Raw genomic sequence first — 19,645 nt, forward strand, 5'->3', positions numbered from 1 at the left:
TAATGTACCCAGAACAGCTGTGAGGGTGCTCAGCAGTTAGGCCAGGATGACAAGTCATTGCTCAGCTTGATATATGAACGATTACATGTGAAAGGGGAGAGTTTGCTGAAGGGTATGATGGCATGAGTATGCCAGTATCAATGTCCTTATTACATGTATTTTAGGTATTTATCTTTTAGCGACTGCAAGTGTAAGATCTTCACGTACAGGTAAACATTGTCCACAGCTGCACTGGTAGGTAGGTAAAGGCATACTCAGGAGTCTTCATGCAGAAAAAGAGTATTAAAAAAAAAAACAATGTCAGAGAAGGTAACTGTGAGTGTATTTTTTGTGAAATCAGAATTTCTTGATTTAAAAGCAGTTGTTCCACTGGTTTTCTCACAAATATCACTTTTCAGTCCAGCAGCGCAACAAACATGACAAACAGTGTTGAGGTCTGCAATTTAATCAGGAGGGGTCACCTCCACCTTCTTAAAACAGAGTCCATGTATTAAACACTGTACAAGCAATCAAATGTATGTGTATGAAAGTGAAAGTTTGTATAACACTTTCAATCTGACAAAGGTACAACAAAGTGCTTCCTTTATAGTGGAGAAGAATCTGAACATCAATTCAAATTCAAGTCAAGGTATCAAAACAAACATAAATGAAAAGTTTAATTATTTTAAATACAGTCAGACACGTTGAGAAACATATATCGCAGCTTTGCAGCCCAGCTGTATAGCATTTTTTAGTAGCCAGTATCCAGGTAGCTAAAACAAAAGAAAAGATAAACAAACTTAGATCACAGTGGTTTACATGATATTCAGTAAAAACAAAGCAAGAGACAACACACTACTGCTTTATATAACTATTGATATGTATGTGTTTTGGTTTTATTTCAGTGTACTTTGAAATCATAAGGTGTTCTTTGATCACGTTTTTGTGAAATCCAAAGTATTTGTGTGGATTGTGCAGGTGCAGGGTAAGAAAATACATAACAGACTGCAATAAACTAAACCCAGTATGAATGAATGACACCACAGCAACACAAACATAAATATCCAACCAAGATTCTATATAAATATAGAACTATATCAATATTTTAAATCTGCTGCTCGATCAGAGATTATCTCCTCATGGATCTACACACTACAAGTTTGATGGAATATGATATTGTTATGAATATGTTTATTGTTAAAACAGAATGATATAAAAAATACACTTACTGATTCAGCCTCATGCTCCAATCCGGTATCATGATGTTCCATCTCGTCATCTCTGAATTCCTTTATTACCTATTAAAATATGCACAAAGATCATTCGTTACGCAAACCAGACAAAAGTCTCAAATTATTCTGACAGAAATGGCCAACAATGACCAAATGTGTGTGTGTGTGTGTGTATGTGTGTGTATAAGAGCACAAGATTTTTGAATTGTATTGTATCTCCGTAAGTCATATTTATTGATACAGATCAGCTATGAATGGCGTTCCAAGCTGCTGTGCTGGCAGGACCTGAGACTTGAGCTCTGACAGTGTGAATAAAATGAAAAATACATGATTTAACAGGGAATCAGTCATGTGTTGGTATGTGTACAAATCAAAGGCCCTGTTTACACCTGGCATTAACATGAGTCATGAGTGATTCGGTCACATACACACACACACACATATATATATATATATATACACATACACATACATATATATACATTTATATGCAGTGATTTCCCTGCAGCTGCGTCTCTCCATTAAAGCAGCTGTCTTCTGATAAATCCTGAGCTCCATTATGTCGAGCAGCGCAGCAAAACTAAAAACTGTAGTCATCAACTTGACAGGACAGATGAAACTATCCAGCAACATTTAGCTTCTGAATTTCTTTTTAGACAGAAAAACGAAAAACAAGTTATTCTGATTGTTGATTTGATGAGGAAAACAGGTTAGGTGAACGAGGAAAACAGGAAAAAACGAGAGGTGGATTACATTTTTTTTAATTCACATGAAAAATGGAAAAACAAAATAATGCATTTCTTTATCCTGTTATCAAACAAGTTGAACACAGGAAGCAGCAATTCAATTCCTGTGCCTAGTCTGCCGGAAAATAGAGGACGTCAGTTGAGTAGGTGGTCCTTCAATGTGGTCCAGGACACATTGCGTTTACACTGGTAAAAGAATGTGGCCACATGTAGCCCAGACCACCTCCGAATGTGGTCTGAGTGATCTAATCTCAATGCGTCCTCAATGCGTCTTGGCTGTGTTCACACCTGTACTTAGAGCTGTCCACTTGTGATTGTATCATCTGAAACGCATGTTAATGCCAGGTGTAAACAAGGCCAAAGACATTACTGTGGCTTGGAATGTGTCCAAGCTAGAAAAGAAAAACTGTGACCTGCGACAACAAGCCAATAGCTGTCTTTGGATGTAAAATGGAGGGGAAAAAAACGCTCTTTGGAAGTAAATGGAAACCACCAAACACTACCACAACACTGCTGACCATTTGAACAGTATACTGGAAAGTGAACAATGTTGTGCAAAAAATCTTGAGAAGTCTGGCCGCACACACTGCAGCAATCAAAGCTTAATGTGGTGCAAATACAGCAATTAGTATTTGGTCCAGTGAATACTGCCAGCCTTCAGGTCATCTCTTTAAACATACAATCTCATCTATGTTATTTATGTCTTCCTCAGGATATATTATTTTTTTACTGTTCCTTCCAACATTTGGTTGCCAACTAATTCAGGATCTATTCAGTCTGTGACAAAATTACACCAAAGATTTATTTGATGTGTCACCACAGAGAGGATTTTGCCAATGGAGGTGACAGAGATACAGAGAAATAAGTAGTTGACTCACTTGTAAGAGTTCGGTGTATCTCTCTGGGTCCTTCTCCATCAGAGCTCTTATCTGGCTGTTGTAGTGCTCTGAGATGCTCTCCTCTACCGCCACAGTGCAGGCCATGGCCCCCTCCTTTCCCAGCATCGCAGTGGATGCCCCTATAGGAGATTTGAAACAAGAGAAATACCATAAAGATTCAATAAAGTAACACCTGACTACATATCGCCAAGCTCAGCAACCTTGTTTATACACTTGTCAACTCATACAACAAGTTCTGATATGTGGGTGGACAAATGCAACATGATGACAAAGACATTTTAGCATTTTCATATACAACTTTAACTTTAGATACATTAAATGAAGAATGATAAGCCAAACCAAGCTAAGCTACATTACAAGGAATCCAAGGATTCAAGCAGAGGCACCATTTTAAAAGCGTCAAAAACCATTGTACTTTTTATGCATCTTTATTGTGTTCTTCAAAGCTAAATATTATTTAACTTTATGAACTCCACTGTATGTTAACAAGTTGTACCAACCTAATAAAAACCCAGCAACGTTCCAAAGAGGTAACAGGGCTGTGGGCCGAACTCTGTTCTCTGCTAGAATTTCATTGAATTTCTCAAGGTGTTTCTTTTCTTGATCCCACATGTGCTACAGAAAACAAAATGAATACAGAGTGTCAAATATTAGGCAATTACACTCATGCAGAACTTTTTATTTTTAATCACAATACAGCAACCAGACAAACTACAGTTTCTCTGTTCGAGAAAAAAAAAGATCCTTTTGGATCATAATAAATTTAAAGGTGCAGTGTGTAGGATTTAGTGGTATCTAGTGGTGAGATTGCAGATTGCAACCAACTAAAACAGCCTGAAGCCCACCGTCACTAACTCTTAAGTAAGGGGAAGATCTTAAGATCTTCTGAAGGTGAAAGTAAGTGCTCTTTGAAACTGAGTATCATCGACAAATATCTCATCTTGTTAAATGTGCGGTGTAACTGGTAGCACCGGTGGGAAAATTTCCTCACTGTGGCATCCCTAAACTGAATCAAGTTGATTCCTGTGGTTCTAAAGTGGGTAGTACCTATATATGAATGATGAACTTTCCTCTGTCTTCTCTGTATTAAAATATCCCTCTTCATCCAGCTGCAAAAGTGCAAAAGAAACAGCATTTGGTTGCACTTTTCACCCCTTCATCCATGATTGTTTCCCAAACCAAGTTGAAATGGAGAATACAGACTCAGAGTTTTTTTGACTGTCCAACGGCACTGATGCACTCTGGCAGCATTTTGACTTGTGTGCAGTGTTCGGTAAGTTTGCAACGATCCATAACTAACTCCAGCACGCTGTTGGTTTTTATAAATCTTGCATACTGGTATGATATGCACAGACTCAATGAGGAAAAAATGTTTTGTAAATGAAAATAAGTCTCAGTAAAGAGATACAATGCTGATCACTACTAACGTTGTCTCCTGCTAACTGGCCACTCTGCTGGGAATAGTATTTGCCACCTGCGTTCCGTAAACACACCACCAATAGCTTTGGAGAGGAACGCAGACAGTGCATTCTGGTTGTCATAGGTTTTCCATCTTTAGAGCGATAGGAAAATCTACAGCCTTTTTCTCAGTTTTTTTCTTATCATAGGGCACCAATTTTGAAAATAATTGGACATTTTTACTACATAGGTGACCTAGTTTTAAAAAATAATCATATTTACAGTGGTGGAATTCCTCTCCAAGGGAAAATAGAGCATTGCTCTGTATGTAGCTCAACTTCTTGACACTGCAGTTTTCAAACAATTTGTCATTGTTGTTGACACCATCAGCGTGCACAGCTTGAAGAACAGTAATAATTAAACTGTGTAGAAAGAAAGCAGGCATGTTGTCCTACTTAAAGCCATGTGTCTCATACCTGGATGAGAGGTCCCGTCCTAGTTCTACCCAACACTGCCATCTGGCCAGCATAGATGCGGTTGGCACCATATTCACCTGCATGGTCCACACGCAGGATTCGGTCCAACATCTCCTTCTCCTCACTGTCGCGTGGGGGCGGGACCACACTGTACGCACGTGAGCTCAGCTGCAGGGGCCCTGCTACAACACAGTGACACAAAGAGCGAGTATATGACTATTTCAAGGACTTCAAGTTCTAAAGGTTTGTCCCTTCTGCAACCTCAAACATTTGTCTTGAGTTTCAAGCTTAGATAGTTTAGACTAAAATGAACAAAATGTCACAAGCATTCGGAGAAAATTGTAGTGCACGCTGTAACCACACTGCTGAGGCTTTATGTTCTTCTGTTAAGATATTTATGTGCAACAGACAAAAACCTCAGCAGGGAGTGACTTACAACAAGTTTACCATTCCAACAACAGTAGCAAGGCAATGTATGCTTGAGGTAGTGCACGGGTCATAATACATCAATATAGAAATAAAAATAAAAAGCAAACATAAACAAAATTTAATTTAATCAATTACAAGTCATATTCATTACATAAGGCTCTAGTTTTCACAGCTTTAGAGTTTATGCAGTATGTCAGTGTGTCCAGGTAGGATTTTAAGTAAGAAATGAAGACAGTAAGGTTGTATTTCTGTTTTAAAAATTTGCTGGCTTGAATATGGATTTTTGCTAATAAAGAAATAAGATTAATAAGATACATTTTCATGACAGGCCTTTTATCAGAAAAAAAAACAAATAAAATAAATACAATTTGGAGTTTAAGTTGAGTACCTAATTTTCTGTTTAAAAAAGACTAACGTCATACCAAAAAGTCTGACTAAAAGTAACGTTACAGTCCCAAGGAGTCAGTTAGCTAACAAGTCAGTTATGAAACGTCCAGTGAAGCTCCTCTTTCCCTGAGACAAGACTTACAGCATGCAACACTAATAAAAAATACATTACAGAAAAAAGAGAAGAGCACAGAAGTCATAAAGTCATAAAATTAAAACATAACTGAATGTAAGCTAACAGTCTCCAATAAATAGGACACGGTGTGTTTTTAGCATATTTAGCATTTTAGCTCGTAGCTGTCTTTGTAAGCTACAAACACGCTGCTTACCTCTGCTTTTCAAACACTGTCGGATCATTGGCCTGACTGTCTGAGACCAGTCATACAATGCTGTATGTGCGGCTCTTTGCATGGTAGAGGATTTAGGGTTTAACTACGTTTTGTTGTCAAAGAAACTCCGAAAAATGTGTGCAAACTGTCATTGAAGGTGTCAGGGGGTGGATGTCACGCAGACGTGTGACGTAACCGCGTTACGTCTCGCACACAGGCCATCCCCCGTCATTGGCGTTGTTACTATGGTTACTACACTAAAAGACTGGCAAAAGGTTTCTAATTTTATTAATGTTACATTTATGGCTGATTTTGCTTTATTGTAGTTCTGTTTGGGTTTTTAAGTTACAACAGAGAGAATGAGAGACAAGTGTACGTCATCAATCTTATTATTATTTTAGCAAAGTTTCATATTCATAAATGTAAGTTCGCCAACAAAAAAAACCCTCTTCTCAGTTTTTGTTAAATAATGTGAGTAGTACTTACAGACTATTAAATCTTGCACTAATAAAAAAGGCTGTAAAAACTGTAAATAAGTGCATTTTTCAAATGTCTTTATTTAACTATTCTGTTTTATTTATTTTATGTATTTTTTCCCCTTTTTCCATTCTGTTTCTTATGTGTTATTTGTGATTATCTCTGGCATTTTGGTCACTAGAATGTACCTTGTTCTTTATTATAGCCTACTCAATAAAGTAAAAAAAAGTCAACAAGGAAATTATGGCACCTATAGTTTTTGTTTATCAAAACAAGTGTGTGTTGGAATTGTAAGTCCCTTTTTTTCTATATATGTCAAAGTATCTCTGATATGCCAACCTTTGACAACCCTTTATTTAACCTAATAATAAACAATGTACCCTAATTAATACTATAAACAGCTTCTGCTTCCTTCAGATTGAGTGTATATGGTTACTCTGCTGGGTGAGGTTTTCTTTGAGATGTTGAAGGCTTAAAGCTGCGAATGAAATTGCCCATAAAATCATAATTTTTCACATTTCGACAGCTTGTGCAGCTCCAGGGTTTGTTCCTAGATGGCATGACCATAAAGATATTTAGCGTAAAAAATAAATTTGCTCAAATTAAAAATAAACTGAGATGTGTAATATTAGAAGTTACAGGTCAGTAATGAATCAGGTCTTAACTATTCAGCATGAAGGCACATGCAGGGTGCAAGAAGAATAGTTAAACTGACATTTTAAAAGTTATGAGGTCAATAAGTAAGGTAGGGATATTTTTGACTTTTTAGCATTGTTCTGCTCAAAATATTTTTAGTGTTTTCAGTGTTTTCTTTTAATATGGATTGTATCAATCAGGGGGACCCAGTGGGATCTACTGTATAAACATCCTGTCTATAGCTGCTTATGCAGGGTGACAGGGACTCTGGTCTGTCACAGGGCCCTGGACAGGTCACTGGTTTGTCGCAGGGCTAACCCTTAACACAAACAAATCCACACTTAGCTGCCAGTTTAGAGTTCACTTAGTTCACCTGGCTTATATCTTTGGCCTGTGGGAAGAAACCAAGCATTTAAGCGAATAAAGTAAACACAGAAAATTACCTTTTGGCCAGACAGTCTCCAGACACACCAAACCTGACAACAAGGCAATGGAGCAAAGAAAATGGGTGATTTTTGTTTTGTTTTGTTTTTTTAAGTTTGTGGAGCAATCAAGGTCAAAGTCAAAGTCAAATTTATTTATATAGCACAATAGCATAATAAAAAGGAATAACAATTATAATACTACTGATTCTAAAATGAAGGTTTTACCTGTTAAACTAACTGAAAGCTTGTGAAAAAAGATATGTTTTTTAAAAGAAGACACTGTTGTAGCAGATTAGTTCATGTGGTAGAGAATTAGGACCATAATGACTGAAGGCACCATGAGCTGATTTAGAGTTTATTCTTGGTATTGTGTGGAGACCTTTATTTGATGATCTCAGGGGTCTGTCTGGTGTGTATTCAGAGAACATGTCAACGACGACGGAGGGAGCTAAGAGTTATTGTTGATGGTCTACAGGTGGCAGTGTTGCACAGATAAAGGCTGTCTGGGGCAAGTTTTTCTTTGTCATCTCAAGTCGGTCCTAGTTTGGAGTATTATTTGAGTTTCAGTAGAATATGTGTCATTGTAGTGCCCCAACAAGACAGCAAGCAGACCAATTATATTTCACTTCTTCAAATGAGAAAAAAAGAGGAAATCTTAGCTTTAGCAATAGTTCCTGTATTTGCTTGAAGCTTCTGAATCATCTGTCCCCATCCATCACTGTCATTATATTAGTCAGCATTATTTAGTAATGTCTGTATGACCCCCGCCTTTGATGAGTAGATATTAAAACATAAACACACAACTGCTGCAAAGCAGATAAAATAGTGCTGGGACACAGGAATCTGTGGAATGATGGGGTTGAGTGCTGCAAAGCTGTGATGGTCATGAGTAAACAGGGCCAGGGCTGTGAATGGCGGGGTGTGTCGGTTTTGTCTGTATGTGTGTGTTTGTGTGTTTGTGGTGAGACGCCGGTTATGTGTTTCCTTATCTGTCTGTCTGACTGTGGATGGCTACGCATGTGTGGCTGTATATCAGCACATGTGGGTGAACGCTTTTGTCACAGGTGTGAGTAAGGCTGGATTAACAACAGGGCAAAGTGGGTAACTACCCCCAAGGATCCAGAACCCTAGGGGTCCCAAACACCCTGAATTCACTGTGCGTCATTTGGTTTTTGGTCATTTAATGAACTGCACATTTGTTAGGGAATTTGCACCACAAATTTACAAAGACGGATCTAGCTTTTGTGGCCATGTGTTGTAAAGAGGCCCTATGTCACAATGTAGTTTAAAGGGCTTAATTATTTTAGTTTATATTGTGCTCACAGGGTGCTTATTTCCAAATTCAATTGTGATGAACACACAGAAAACCTGCGGCCAGCCTATCCAGCATAGGGGTACTAGTTTATTTCTGGGTGTCTGAACTCATAATGAAATCAAGTCGAGTCAATTTATTTATAGAGCACATTTAAAAACAACAAAAGTTGACCAAAGTGCTTTACAGAGACTTGGAAATACAATCAAATGAAAACACAGACATAAAGGGGAAAATTTATAAAAATGTGGAACAAAATACATAAAAATGGGATTTAAATCCTAAAAACACAATAGCATTGCACAGAGAAGAAATAAGTTATGGAGAGAATAAGTAAATAAATTAAATAGAAACAGAGTGTGACCATTCATGTCTTCATGATGACTATTAATAGGCCGAGGAAGAGATGATGGTTTTAAAAATATCAATTGAGGGAGAGGATTTAATAATGTGAGGCAAACTGTTCAGGAAACAACAATGGAAAACATCCAATCACCTCTGGATCTTAACTGGGAGCGTGGAATGACGAGCTGTCCAGCACATCTGAGGGGTCTAGCGTTAGAAAAGGGAATGAGAAGATCTGAAAGATACGCTGGTGCCAATCCATGCAGAGCTTTAAAAACAAATGAAAGAATTTTAAAATCAATTCTGCATTTCACTGGTGACCAGTGAAGAGAGGCCAGTACAGGAGCAATGTGGTCTCTCTTTTTGGTACCAGTGAGGAGTCGCGCTGCTGCATTTTGAAGCAGCTGCAGGTGGGATAAAACTGACTGACTAATTCCTATATACAGAGTGATGATATGTGATATGGAAAAAAGCTGGTGTGCTGTACGTAAGGGGAACTTGAGTAGCACAAGAGTACGTGCGCAGGTTGGGGGGGGGGGCTCAACTGAAAATTATCCCTCTGACAGGTCAATCCAACTATCCATGCGAAGAGTCAGGTTTAAGACATCACTTGGTTCACTATGATGTCAGATCCAGTGGGCCTTTTATGCAGCCTGAGTGTTCCATGCTGGAGTGTGTCTGACACACTCGGGCTACATGTTTTGGAGGATTTGTGGGGAGAAAACCGAAGCTTTTAACACAAGAGGCTTCAGGAAAAGCTGACAGGTGTACCGTCTATCCCCAAAGCGCAAACAGTCTCTCAGATTATAACGGATATATGAGGTAAGCAGCGGTTAGGTCTGAAATTCAGTAGAGCAAATGAAGTTAGGAAAGACCAAAAGAAAGTACATGTTTTCTTGCTCTTGTGTGTTGTGACTGATGAGTGGATTAAAGAGCAAACCACAGAACTGGAGAAAAGAACGAGACCGGCTTATACATGTGTCTTTGTATGTGTATGTATGTGTGTCTGACTGTGTTTGTGTAATGTTTGCATGCATCCATGGACGTGTGTGAGTCTGCACACCCTTGCTCCGAGGCTCTGGTCAGACAGTGCATAGCTGTGGTGGGACGCAGGCTAAGCGCTTCTAGACTACAGTGAGTCAACAATGTCTGCTCTCACCGAGAGGAGACATGATAGGTCTTGTCTCGTTTGGTCCCTGACTGGTGTGGTGGGACACCCACAGCTTGTGTGTGTGTCTGTGCATGTGTGCGTGTGTGTGTGTATGTGTGTGTGTGTGTGTGTGTGTGTGTGTGTGTGTGTGTGTGTGTGCGTGTGTGTGTGTGTGTGTGTGTGTGATGCGCATGATTTTAAGTAAAATTTGTTATTTACCCAGATGTAGAATATATATGACAGCGGCATGCGTCAGCGTCTGCGCTTCCACACGTCACATTGGTTCTTGACAATCCCCTCCCCAAACACAGGAAATGATTATTTTGTTAGAAGCTTTATACGAAGGGCCTACCTCAGGTTTTTTGGGCCCAGGATGAGTTACGTAAAGCCCTACAGTGAAGAAAGCAATGACATATTAAACTGTCATGATGGCCAAAACTGTTGAAAATAAAAGACCCAGGGTGGAAATTGATTCTTTAAAGTGGTACACCAGCAATACAGCATTACACTACCATAAAGTTGGGGGATTAGAGACAGAAGGAGTCCTTAAAGAATATTCAAATTTGAAGGGGCAGGGGTAAATATTTCCTCCCTTGTGGTCAAGCTCCACAAGTGCTGTATCGTACATTTCCCATGGTGCATCTTTCATCTTCCCAGTCTGGTAAATGGCCACTTCTTTCAAACCTCACAGCCCCGTTTTGTAACCCTGGCTTTTTGTTAAAATTGTGTATTTTCATCTAATTATTTTTTCAGGTTTTGCAGCACTCCCTGCAAAGCCACAGAAGACATCATTCAACTGTTTTCACAGGTTAAGTATTATTCCTAATGACGAGTAAACTGAACTTGATGTGTAAAATCGATGGAATGCCCCTTTAAAGTAGATTCGGTAAACTATGGATGAAAATAAGGTCAAACTTCAGGTGTTGGTTATTAGACACATAAGTAGGATTCATTATCCACTGGATAAACAGACACACTGTGCTCCCACTTTCAACATCAGCACGTATCTTTAAAACAACAATGAAACTGTTGTTTTGAATTTTGAACCCCAAGATATTGGTATGTAATTTAAAGAGAAAAAAAGCATTTCTGTGTCCATTCAAGAGTGACAAAAGTGTCCAAAACCTGCATAAAAGGTCCACATACTATATATATTTACAATATAAGCACAAAAAAAATTAAGAACCGTAAAATACACAAACACACTGAGCCAATGAGCCTTGAAATCATAACCATTTAGAATGAACAAATGTTTTTGTTGATGGTTGAGGGCCATCAGGAAAGGGCAGGACCCTGTAGCAGTTGTTGCTCACCTAATACATACTGTGGACCAGCCCTGTACATGAGTGAAGTTAAATGTTCCATTCATCAGATTTCTATATTCTGCAGTTTTAATTCAGGCTCATGGCTGGGAGAGAAAAACATATTCATTCTCACACCTGGACACTGGAGCACCCACGGGAAGTGCATACGAACATAGGAACAACAGTGGCTTATTGTGTTTAAATATCATGCCTCTGCCCTTTATGTGTTTTGCGCAGTCTCCTTTATTTGCAGCTACTCATTACTGAGAGCGAAGGAAAAATGTGGGTTGATCTCTTAGTCATTGTTACTTGGTTTTCAGTTTTGGTTTCTCTACTGGAAGGTCAAAGTGCAAAATCAGCTACAGGAAAATACCCTCAGAGGTGGTGGTTGTTGTCTTATATGCATTTCAGCAGAGGAAATGTTTATTTGTATACGGACTTTCCAGTTAAGTCACTATCGCTCTCATATTATGGCATCTTGGTTTCATTTATGACCTTTGTTGATATTTAGATACATTGGTTGGGCTGTCCATGGTGATAAAAATTCTTTAACTGCATGGTATTCCCCAGTTGTTGTTTACTACAACGTTGTTATTCATCTCAAATTGTTACAAAACTAGGTTGAGAAAGAAATTAAAGTTATGCAACATTGTTTAAAAAAGCCAACAATTTTATGGTTTGGTGGTATCCCTCTGGAAAAGGCAAGATGTCTCATAAAATAGCACAAAAAAGAGATTCATTTTCTGATTTAAATTTACCATGTCTCCTAAAAAGCCACCTAACCATTTTTATAGAAGGCTGTACGAGATTAAAACAAGAGGAAAGTGATTTCTCTTCCACTATTGAATTGTTTACACTCAGAAATCTATCTTGTGCACCATACAGAGTAGTTAAATCAAACTCTAAACCGCCTGTTTTCATGGATACTGGAGAGTGTATTTACCCTCGTCTGGTAGACGTTAAATGGCCCTTGTCTGTCTGGCACTATTCCTTCAGTGATATTGTTTTTACACTAAAGGGATAAAAGATAATGTTACTTATTGTGGGGGAATTGAAAACTCATGCGTGTTCAGGCAGTCCTTGTCAAGACACTTAAAGCGATTTCTGAATGAACCAGTCAGATAATAACTACCATTTCAGATAGGAATGGCCACCTGACACATGACTGTTTAAAGGAAGCATGTAAGCAAGCTTGGGAAAATGAGTCAAAAGTACAGCCCAGTCAGCAGGAACTAGATCTACCTTGCTGGCAAGCTCAGGCAGATCAGCTAGTTTATATAAAGATGTGTGTAGTATGAGAATTATTCGGGAGAGGCGTTGCATTGTGAGGAGAAACTGTGTTTATTTATGAATAACAGGATCATCCTGCATGTCTTTAAAAGGCACGAACAGCAGCTCAGCACAGCGTCATCACAGTTTTCACATTTACATATTTTCTTTCTAACACAGCGGCAGATAAATTTAGGGAAACAATCCATTTACAGGGTGTGATGGCGACCAAAGCAGCCCTTTTATGAAACCTGTCATTTAAACAGCATTTCCTGTTGGCCACAGGATGTGGCTTTCTTTGCCTTCCCTGCCTTTGCTTTCCTATATGGTTTTCCGGAAGTTATGTTTGTAGTCTCTGATTTATAGAGTGCAAACTGCGGGTTGCCAATGTATGAGTACATACTGTAGTACAAATGGCCTTGGAATAGGAAGCTGAGTGATGCGTGCTGTTGTCGAATTTTGGATCCGCCATACGGGCAGAAACATGATTTACTCTAGCGTATGTTTCTCATTTTTCCAGCACTTTTATGACTGAATTTAAATGAAGGAACATGATCATGGATAGTATGAATTCATGGAAATATTGGTTTATGTTTCTGAATCCTTGGGGATTATGTTTACTACTTTATTGGTTTCCAGGAGGGAGCTCTAAGTTCAAGCACGAAAACATCAAGATAAAGCCAATTATTATATTTCAAGGTCATTTCGTCACTTAGGTGCTGCTGACTGACAAACACATGTTAAGTATCTTTGCTACTATTATTGTGTAACAGCCATGACTCAAATGAATGAATGTCAAACAACTGGCAGCAATCCAAAAGACATAAAACAAGAAGTGAAACAGCCCAAAATGAAGACTGTGGCTGAATTCTGCGGAATCTAGTACACAGAAATATTATATTAAAACAACAAAAGCCTGTGAAAGAAAATCACTTCATAGTTTTACCACATTGTACTCATCCCATTTGTTTTCCAGTCTGAAAAAGACAATGTTTTTACAGAGCGCATGGGAGTGGATGATTCCCTAATAAATGTCACAACCACAATCCTGTCCTCCCCCTCAGTTTTTCTTGGTGATATTTTTAGAGGGGCACGGTCAACAATCCACAAGTGAGAAGGCGAGGAATTGTTTTTGTAGATGCTCGTCTTACCACTTCAGTGTGGTGACTTGTGATGAGCTGGTGCCTCTATACGTCACAAGAGGCCAGATTGAGTGGGAGTCAGGCTCCGTGCTCTATTAAGGGGGGAGCCAGTCACTAAGGTTATTGGGCAAATAGTGACGGGGGACCGTCCCGTGGATTTCCACTCGCTGCTATTTTAGGGTAACAGCAGGTCTGTTTTGAGTTTAGAGAGAAGCCACAATATCCTATTAAGTATTGTTAAAGTAATTGAGCAGTGTTTACTAAGAGGTGGTTAAACCGAGGCTCCTGAGTCTCTGCAGATGCTGTTTGAGACTAATCAAAGTTACTGGCTGTGGATGCATGGATTAGTGACTGTATCGTAATCTGTGCTTTATACATTTTCTATTTAAAATAGAGGACAAAAATTCAATTGCATCTGAAATGTAGCAGTATAAGCCTGATTCTTTGCCTGCAGCTGCAAGAGTCCAGCCATTCTGTGGCCTCTTGGCTCACAGCCAGCGTCTCCACTTTGTTTAAAAGCTGTCTAAACCCGGCTGGACTGCGGCTGGGTCAGATGTGAGGCACAGCCAGGTCAGACCTGACCAAAACTCACCACTGGCTGACACATAAAGCACAACTATCCAAAGTTGTGCATGTGGCTTAAATTTTGGTCCTTAAAAACACAGGCTCTCCTTATAAAACAGTGTCCTTTTAGAATTGTTTTGGTGCATCGTCTGTTTTGATTTTATTCAAGGAGTAAATGTTGACAGTTGACTGATTGCGAAACACGTTGATAGTTATCTTTATTTCACACCTGTAGAAACTTGAATATTCCTGTAGATTTGAACTACAAACTTAGAGAAACACATTACACATGGCTGATACAGGTCTGTCAGTCCGAGAATCTGTGATGTTGCTCAAGAGAAACTGGAAAACACATTATTTTTGAGCTGCATCCACAATTCCAGAGATGGGTTTCTTTGCGTCATGTCATAAGCAGCCATTAGACTCAGAATTACCATTTGTGCACCCGTTCATCTTTGAGACCTTGCTTAAACTCTTTTATTAGGAATTTAAAACTATGTGTAACTATACAATCCTACCTATATATGGTATGCATTAAAGCAATAAATACAAAATATTACTGACATTTATTTACACTGTTTGTATGAGAGAGAGTGCTCCACCTCTCCTCCTCAGGCTGGCTGTCATCCCGCGTGGTTTTCCTCTGAAGGGTAATCACAGCTCAGTCTTATTCAGACACCTTCTGGTTTCAGGGCAGTTGGGAAAGTGATGGCAAGCCATCTGCTGTCTGAGGAGAAAAAGAGCATCTTTACTGTGTGTCTGAGGTTTGAGATGTCAGGTTGAGATTAGATGCGCTAAAAAAAGAGACTGCAGCCCAGCAATTACCTTGCTAATTCTAAATTGGTTGCGCAACTGATGAGTTGCGTAATGTGCATGCATGATAACAAAAATTCAGAGTAAAATATCATTTGTATAGAGAAGAAGCATTTGAAGGCCTTTTCTGATGATCCTAAATTCATGGCGCTCTATGTGGTGTTAAAGCAATAGTTTCACATTTGGGGAAATACTATTTGCTTTCCTGTTAAGCGTTGCATGGGAAGATAAATACCACTTTCATTTTTGTCTGGCAACTACCATCTACTGTAAAGCCAACAGACTGAAAACTGAGGTTAACAGCTGGCTATCTAGCTCTGTCCCGAGGTAACAAAATCTGCCTGCCATCACCTTTCAAGCTCACGAATTAAACATTATACCTTGTTTGTGTAATCATTAAAGAAGTTACGACTCCCGGCCAAGAAATAGTCTGGCTAACCCCATGTAAAGGTGATGCAAGCTTTTCAGTTTTTATACAGATTAAACAAACAAGATCGTGTTAATTCGTTTCAGAGGTGATGGTAGTCAGATTTTGTTACCCTTAGACAGAGCCAGGCTAGTTGTTTCCCCCTTTTTCCAGTCTTTTTCCAGTCTTATGCTACTACCCCACTAGAGCACTGTGCTCCCAGAATGCAGGCTTACTTGTGGTTCCTAGAGTCTCCAAAAGTAGAATGGGAGGCAGAGCCTTCAGCTATTAGGCTCCTCTCCTGTGGAACCATCTTCCAGTTTCAGTCCGGGAGGCAGACACCCTCTCTACGTTTAAGAGTAGGCTTAAAACTTTGCTTTTTGATAAAGCTTATAGTTAGGGCCAGCTCAGGCTTGCCTCAGATCAGCTCCTAGTTATGCTACTATAGGCCTTGAGTGCCGGGAGGGACTTCCCATGATGCACTGCGCTCCTCTCTCCTCCTCTCCCTCTCCATCTGTATGCATTCATGCCCCATTAATGCATGTTACTAACTTGGCATCTTCCCTGGAGTTTTGTGCTTTCTCGTCTTGCAGGTGATCTTCAGTTGCGGACCGCCTGCTGCCCTCCTTGGTCCAGCTTGGCACGCACTGCTACTACAATTATTATTAGTCATATATCCATTGTTATTGTTGTTGTTATTGTTATTATTGTTGTTGCTGTGCTTCTCTGTTACTCTCTCCTCTCTCCCCCTCACTGTTTCTTTCTCAACCCAACCGGTCAAGGCAGATGTCCGCCCACCTAGAGCTCGGTTCCGCTTGAGGCTTCTTCCCGTTAAAGGGGAGTTTTTCCTTTCCACTGTCGCCAAGTGCTTGCTCATGTGGGAATGTTGGGTCTCTGTAAATTAAAGAGTACATTCTTGACTTGCTCTATGTGAAAAGTGCCCTGAGGTAACTTCTATTGTGATTTGGTGCTGTATAAATAAATTTGACTTGACTTGAAATAGACTTGACTACTTTGTTAATGGGCTGCTGGTTATAGCCATAAATTTATCAGACAAATATGAGTCTTCTCCTGTAACTTCTGGCAAGACGGTGAATAAGTGTGTTTCCCAAATGTCCAACTATTCCTTTAACAGTATGTGAGTAATCAAGCTGTGAATTTTGGACTTCTTGTGAATGAGTGGCTCCTCAATGGATGCCAGGGCAGCAGGGTGGCAAATACTTTAAGTCTCATATCACTCACGGAGGTATGTGAGACAGGTCTGGAGTCTGCAGGCTGAGAGGAAATAGGTCTGATATAACACATCTTCCTCATCTTGTCAAGCACAGCGCGGCAGTCCCGCTGAAAGACAGGAAGCAGATCAGAGTCCAAGCTTTGTCTCAACTAAAGAGCAAGGCAGTGAGGACAGATTAAGATGGCACTTTGGGTAAAAGCGGGAGGGAGAAAAGCGGAAGACAGAGCCCAGTTATAATTGCTTGCTGCGTAGGCTGACACATCTGAATTTACAGGCTACACTGGAGCTGCGCCACTCATTTCAGACTGCTTATTTAAGAGTTAAGAGAGAGAAAAAAAAACACAGAGGAGATATTTTGTTCACTTGTTTTTTAATCTGATGTAGGCCCCTCCCTTTGCTTTGCTGTTGCTAAATTTGTCTCCCCTAACTCAAACGTAAGAAGCCAAAATGACACCATTATTTTGACTAGACTGTTTTTCCTCCCAGGGAGAGAGGCCAGAGGAAGTGTAGGTGACCTAGACTGGTTAACCACTGCTTGACCACGGGTTGGCTGGGGAACTGCCACCCCCACAGCACCCTCTCCATCCACCAACTGCCAGGTCCACATTACTACTACTACACGCCATGACCACAAGTAGCCCAGCTCCAGTACCAGCCTCCCATTGGGTCCACGCTGGGTGCTTTCTCCCTCTCACCCTATTGGTGTAAACAGTCTGCAGTCTAGCCATCGGCTGGCATGGACCTCATTCGGGTCGTATTTACAGGCCAGACGTGTGTATGTTTGTGTACATTAACCCGTCTTGGGCCTGTACCAGCAGTTTGCACAGCTCTTGCTCTTCATTGCATGTGCACAGATCTGTGTTGTTTTTGTTACTTTTTCTTCATGAATTGCAACACTTCACTAAAACCTCAAGCTCCTGTCTGGGACCGATCAGCTGAGGAGTCTTGGCTCAGAGGCTGCAATGAATTTTATTCTACAAACAGCAGGAGAAATATTAAACTAGCTCTCCTCCAATCAGAAAAACCATAGAATCTATATGCACATTTACTGACAACATTCATAGACAACATTTACAAATAGACAACACAGCGATTTCTGAGCGCACACAAGACAGCACGTGTAAACTTGGTCACCGCAGAGCACAGGGCCCCTTTTTTGAGAATAGTTTTCTCACACACCCCTAAAAATGTCCTCCTACAGCCAAGCACCAGATGTTGTCATTCGTCTCGTGTTGATTAGAAAACACAAACACACTCGGCCACAGAGATTCAAGCATGTCAGTTACGTGAGTTTAAACAGAAAGGGAACCCATGCCAAAAGTCTCTCAGTGTTTGGACCCTGAGTATTATTTGGTGGACTGTAAACACTGGAGCCAGTGTTACAGTCACATACACACACACACACACACACACACACACACACACACACACACACACACACACACACACATATCAGACCATGGTCACTTCTAGGGACATTGCATAGACTTATATTCATTTTCTGGAGACTTACCCTAACCCCTAACCCTAACCCTAACCCTAACCTTAGCCACTAACCCAAAAATCAGCTTTTTCCCAATTGGGCACATGGCTGTTGTCCCCAATTTGACAAGCTGTCCCCAGTTAACTGGTCCTAAGTCTGAAATTTGTCCCCAAAGGTAGCCTATGACAGACCATATATACACACACACACACATACCGCCCACCCCACTGGTTGTGGTACACTGCCTGAGGTGTTTCGGACCATTTCTCAGCAGCAGCAACACTCAGCCTCTGGGACTGAGACATAACACAACAGTCAGTTAGACCATGGATGTTCTTTTGTTTAGATCTGTCTGACAGCTACATTAGACTAAGTTACACTAATTTTTTCACTCTTCAATCTCCATTTTATTTACTCTTGAATCTCCATTGGTTAACATTGAAGCCAGCAAAGTAAACTTTGGGGACAGCAAACGGTCATTTCAAACTTTCTGACCTTCTGACCACACCTCATAACAAAGCAAACCTAACTCACGTCACTTCAAAAATATTTATTTCTACCCAATATTTTTAACCACAATTATAGCTCCAGTTTTTCATGTTTATGTCACCTCCAGTTGAACCATAAAACAACAGCTTCAACTTTTTTTTTGTTTTTAATTTCACATTCAAATGAATTCACATGTGTCATATTACATAATTTTCATCATTTTGCTACAGGATCTGAAGTGTCGAATAAAAGCACTCAGCAGCTTGGAGGAGAAACATAAAATGATGACTCATTTTTAAAAGAATAATAATCTCATATTTGCACATGGCGAGACACAGGACCTGGTGGTGGTCTGCCTCTCTGCCAAACTTTCCATGTTTCTTCTCTTGCGGTGGTGATGATGGCAGCGGTGATGTTAGTCCCAGTCAAGACAGTGTCATATTTTCCTGCGCAGCTGCTGTGCTGAAGTTTTCCCCTGCGTCTTGACCAGAGTGACCATCATCACACCACTTGATGATGCTTCTCAGTAGACTACAAAGAGCTTTAAATACACTTGTTTATGTGCATATAGGGGGTAGACTAATATATCTGGAGAAAGATTTAGAGGTATTTTTCATTTAATAATTATTTTTTAAAAGCCCAGTCAGTCTTTGTGTGTCGGTATGTCAGAGATACTCATATATTTGCACACATGGCTTTCAACACATAAACAGCACTAATA

The 19,645-nt window shown here is 39.9% G+C and overlaps 1 protein-coding gene across 2 annotated transcripts; it reads right to left on the reverse strand.

The window, feature by feature from the left end:
- Window positions 1–429: 429 nt before the first annotated feature.
- On the reverse strand, window positions 430–6,071 carry coq7 (coenzyme Q7 homolog, ubiquinone (yeast)). Of its 2 annotated transcripts, none has more exons than XM_044346657.1 (6): window positions 5,876–6,071; window positions 4,731–4,912; window positions 3,357–3,471; window positions 2,836–2,975; window positions 1,209–1,277; window positions 430–752 (listed from the first exon to the last, which is right to left on the reverse strand). In XM_044346657.1, exons 1-6 carry the CDS (start codon window positions 5,955–5,957, stop codon window positions 675–677), a joined length of 666 nt encoding a protein of 221 aa, XP_044202592.1. In that variant the 5' UTR covers window positions 5,958–6,071; the 3' UTR covers window positions 430–674. The 2 variants fall into 2 exon arrangements, with proteins under 2 accessions (XP_044202592.1, XP_044202593.1); XM_044346658.1 differs by having other exon boundaries at window positions 4,731–4,909; window positions 5,876–6,069.
- Between the last annotated feature and the right edge of the window lie 13,574 nt (window positions 6,072–19,645).

The sequence above is a fragment of the Thunnus albacares genome, chromosome 3, assembly GCF_914725855.1.
Source record: "Thunnus albacares chromosome 3, fThuAlb1.1, whole genome shotgun sequence".
NCBI classification, from domain to species: Eukaryota; Metazoa; Chordata; class Actinopteri; order Scombriformes; family Scombridae; genus Thunnus; species Thunnus albacares.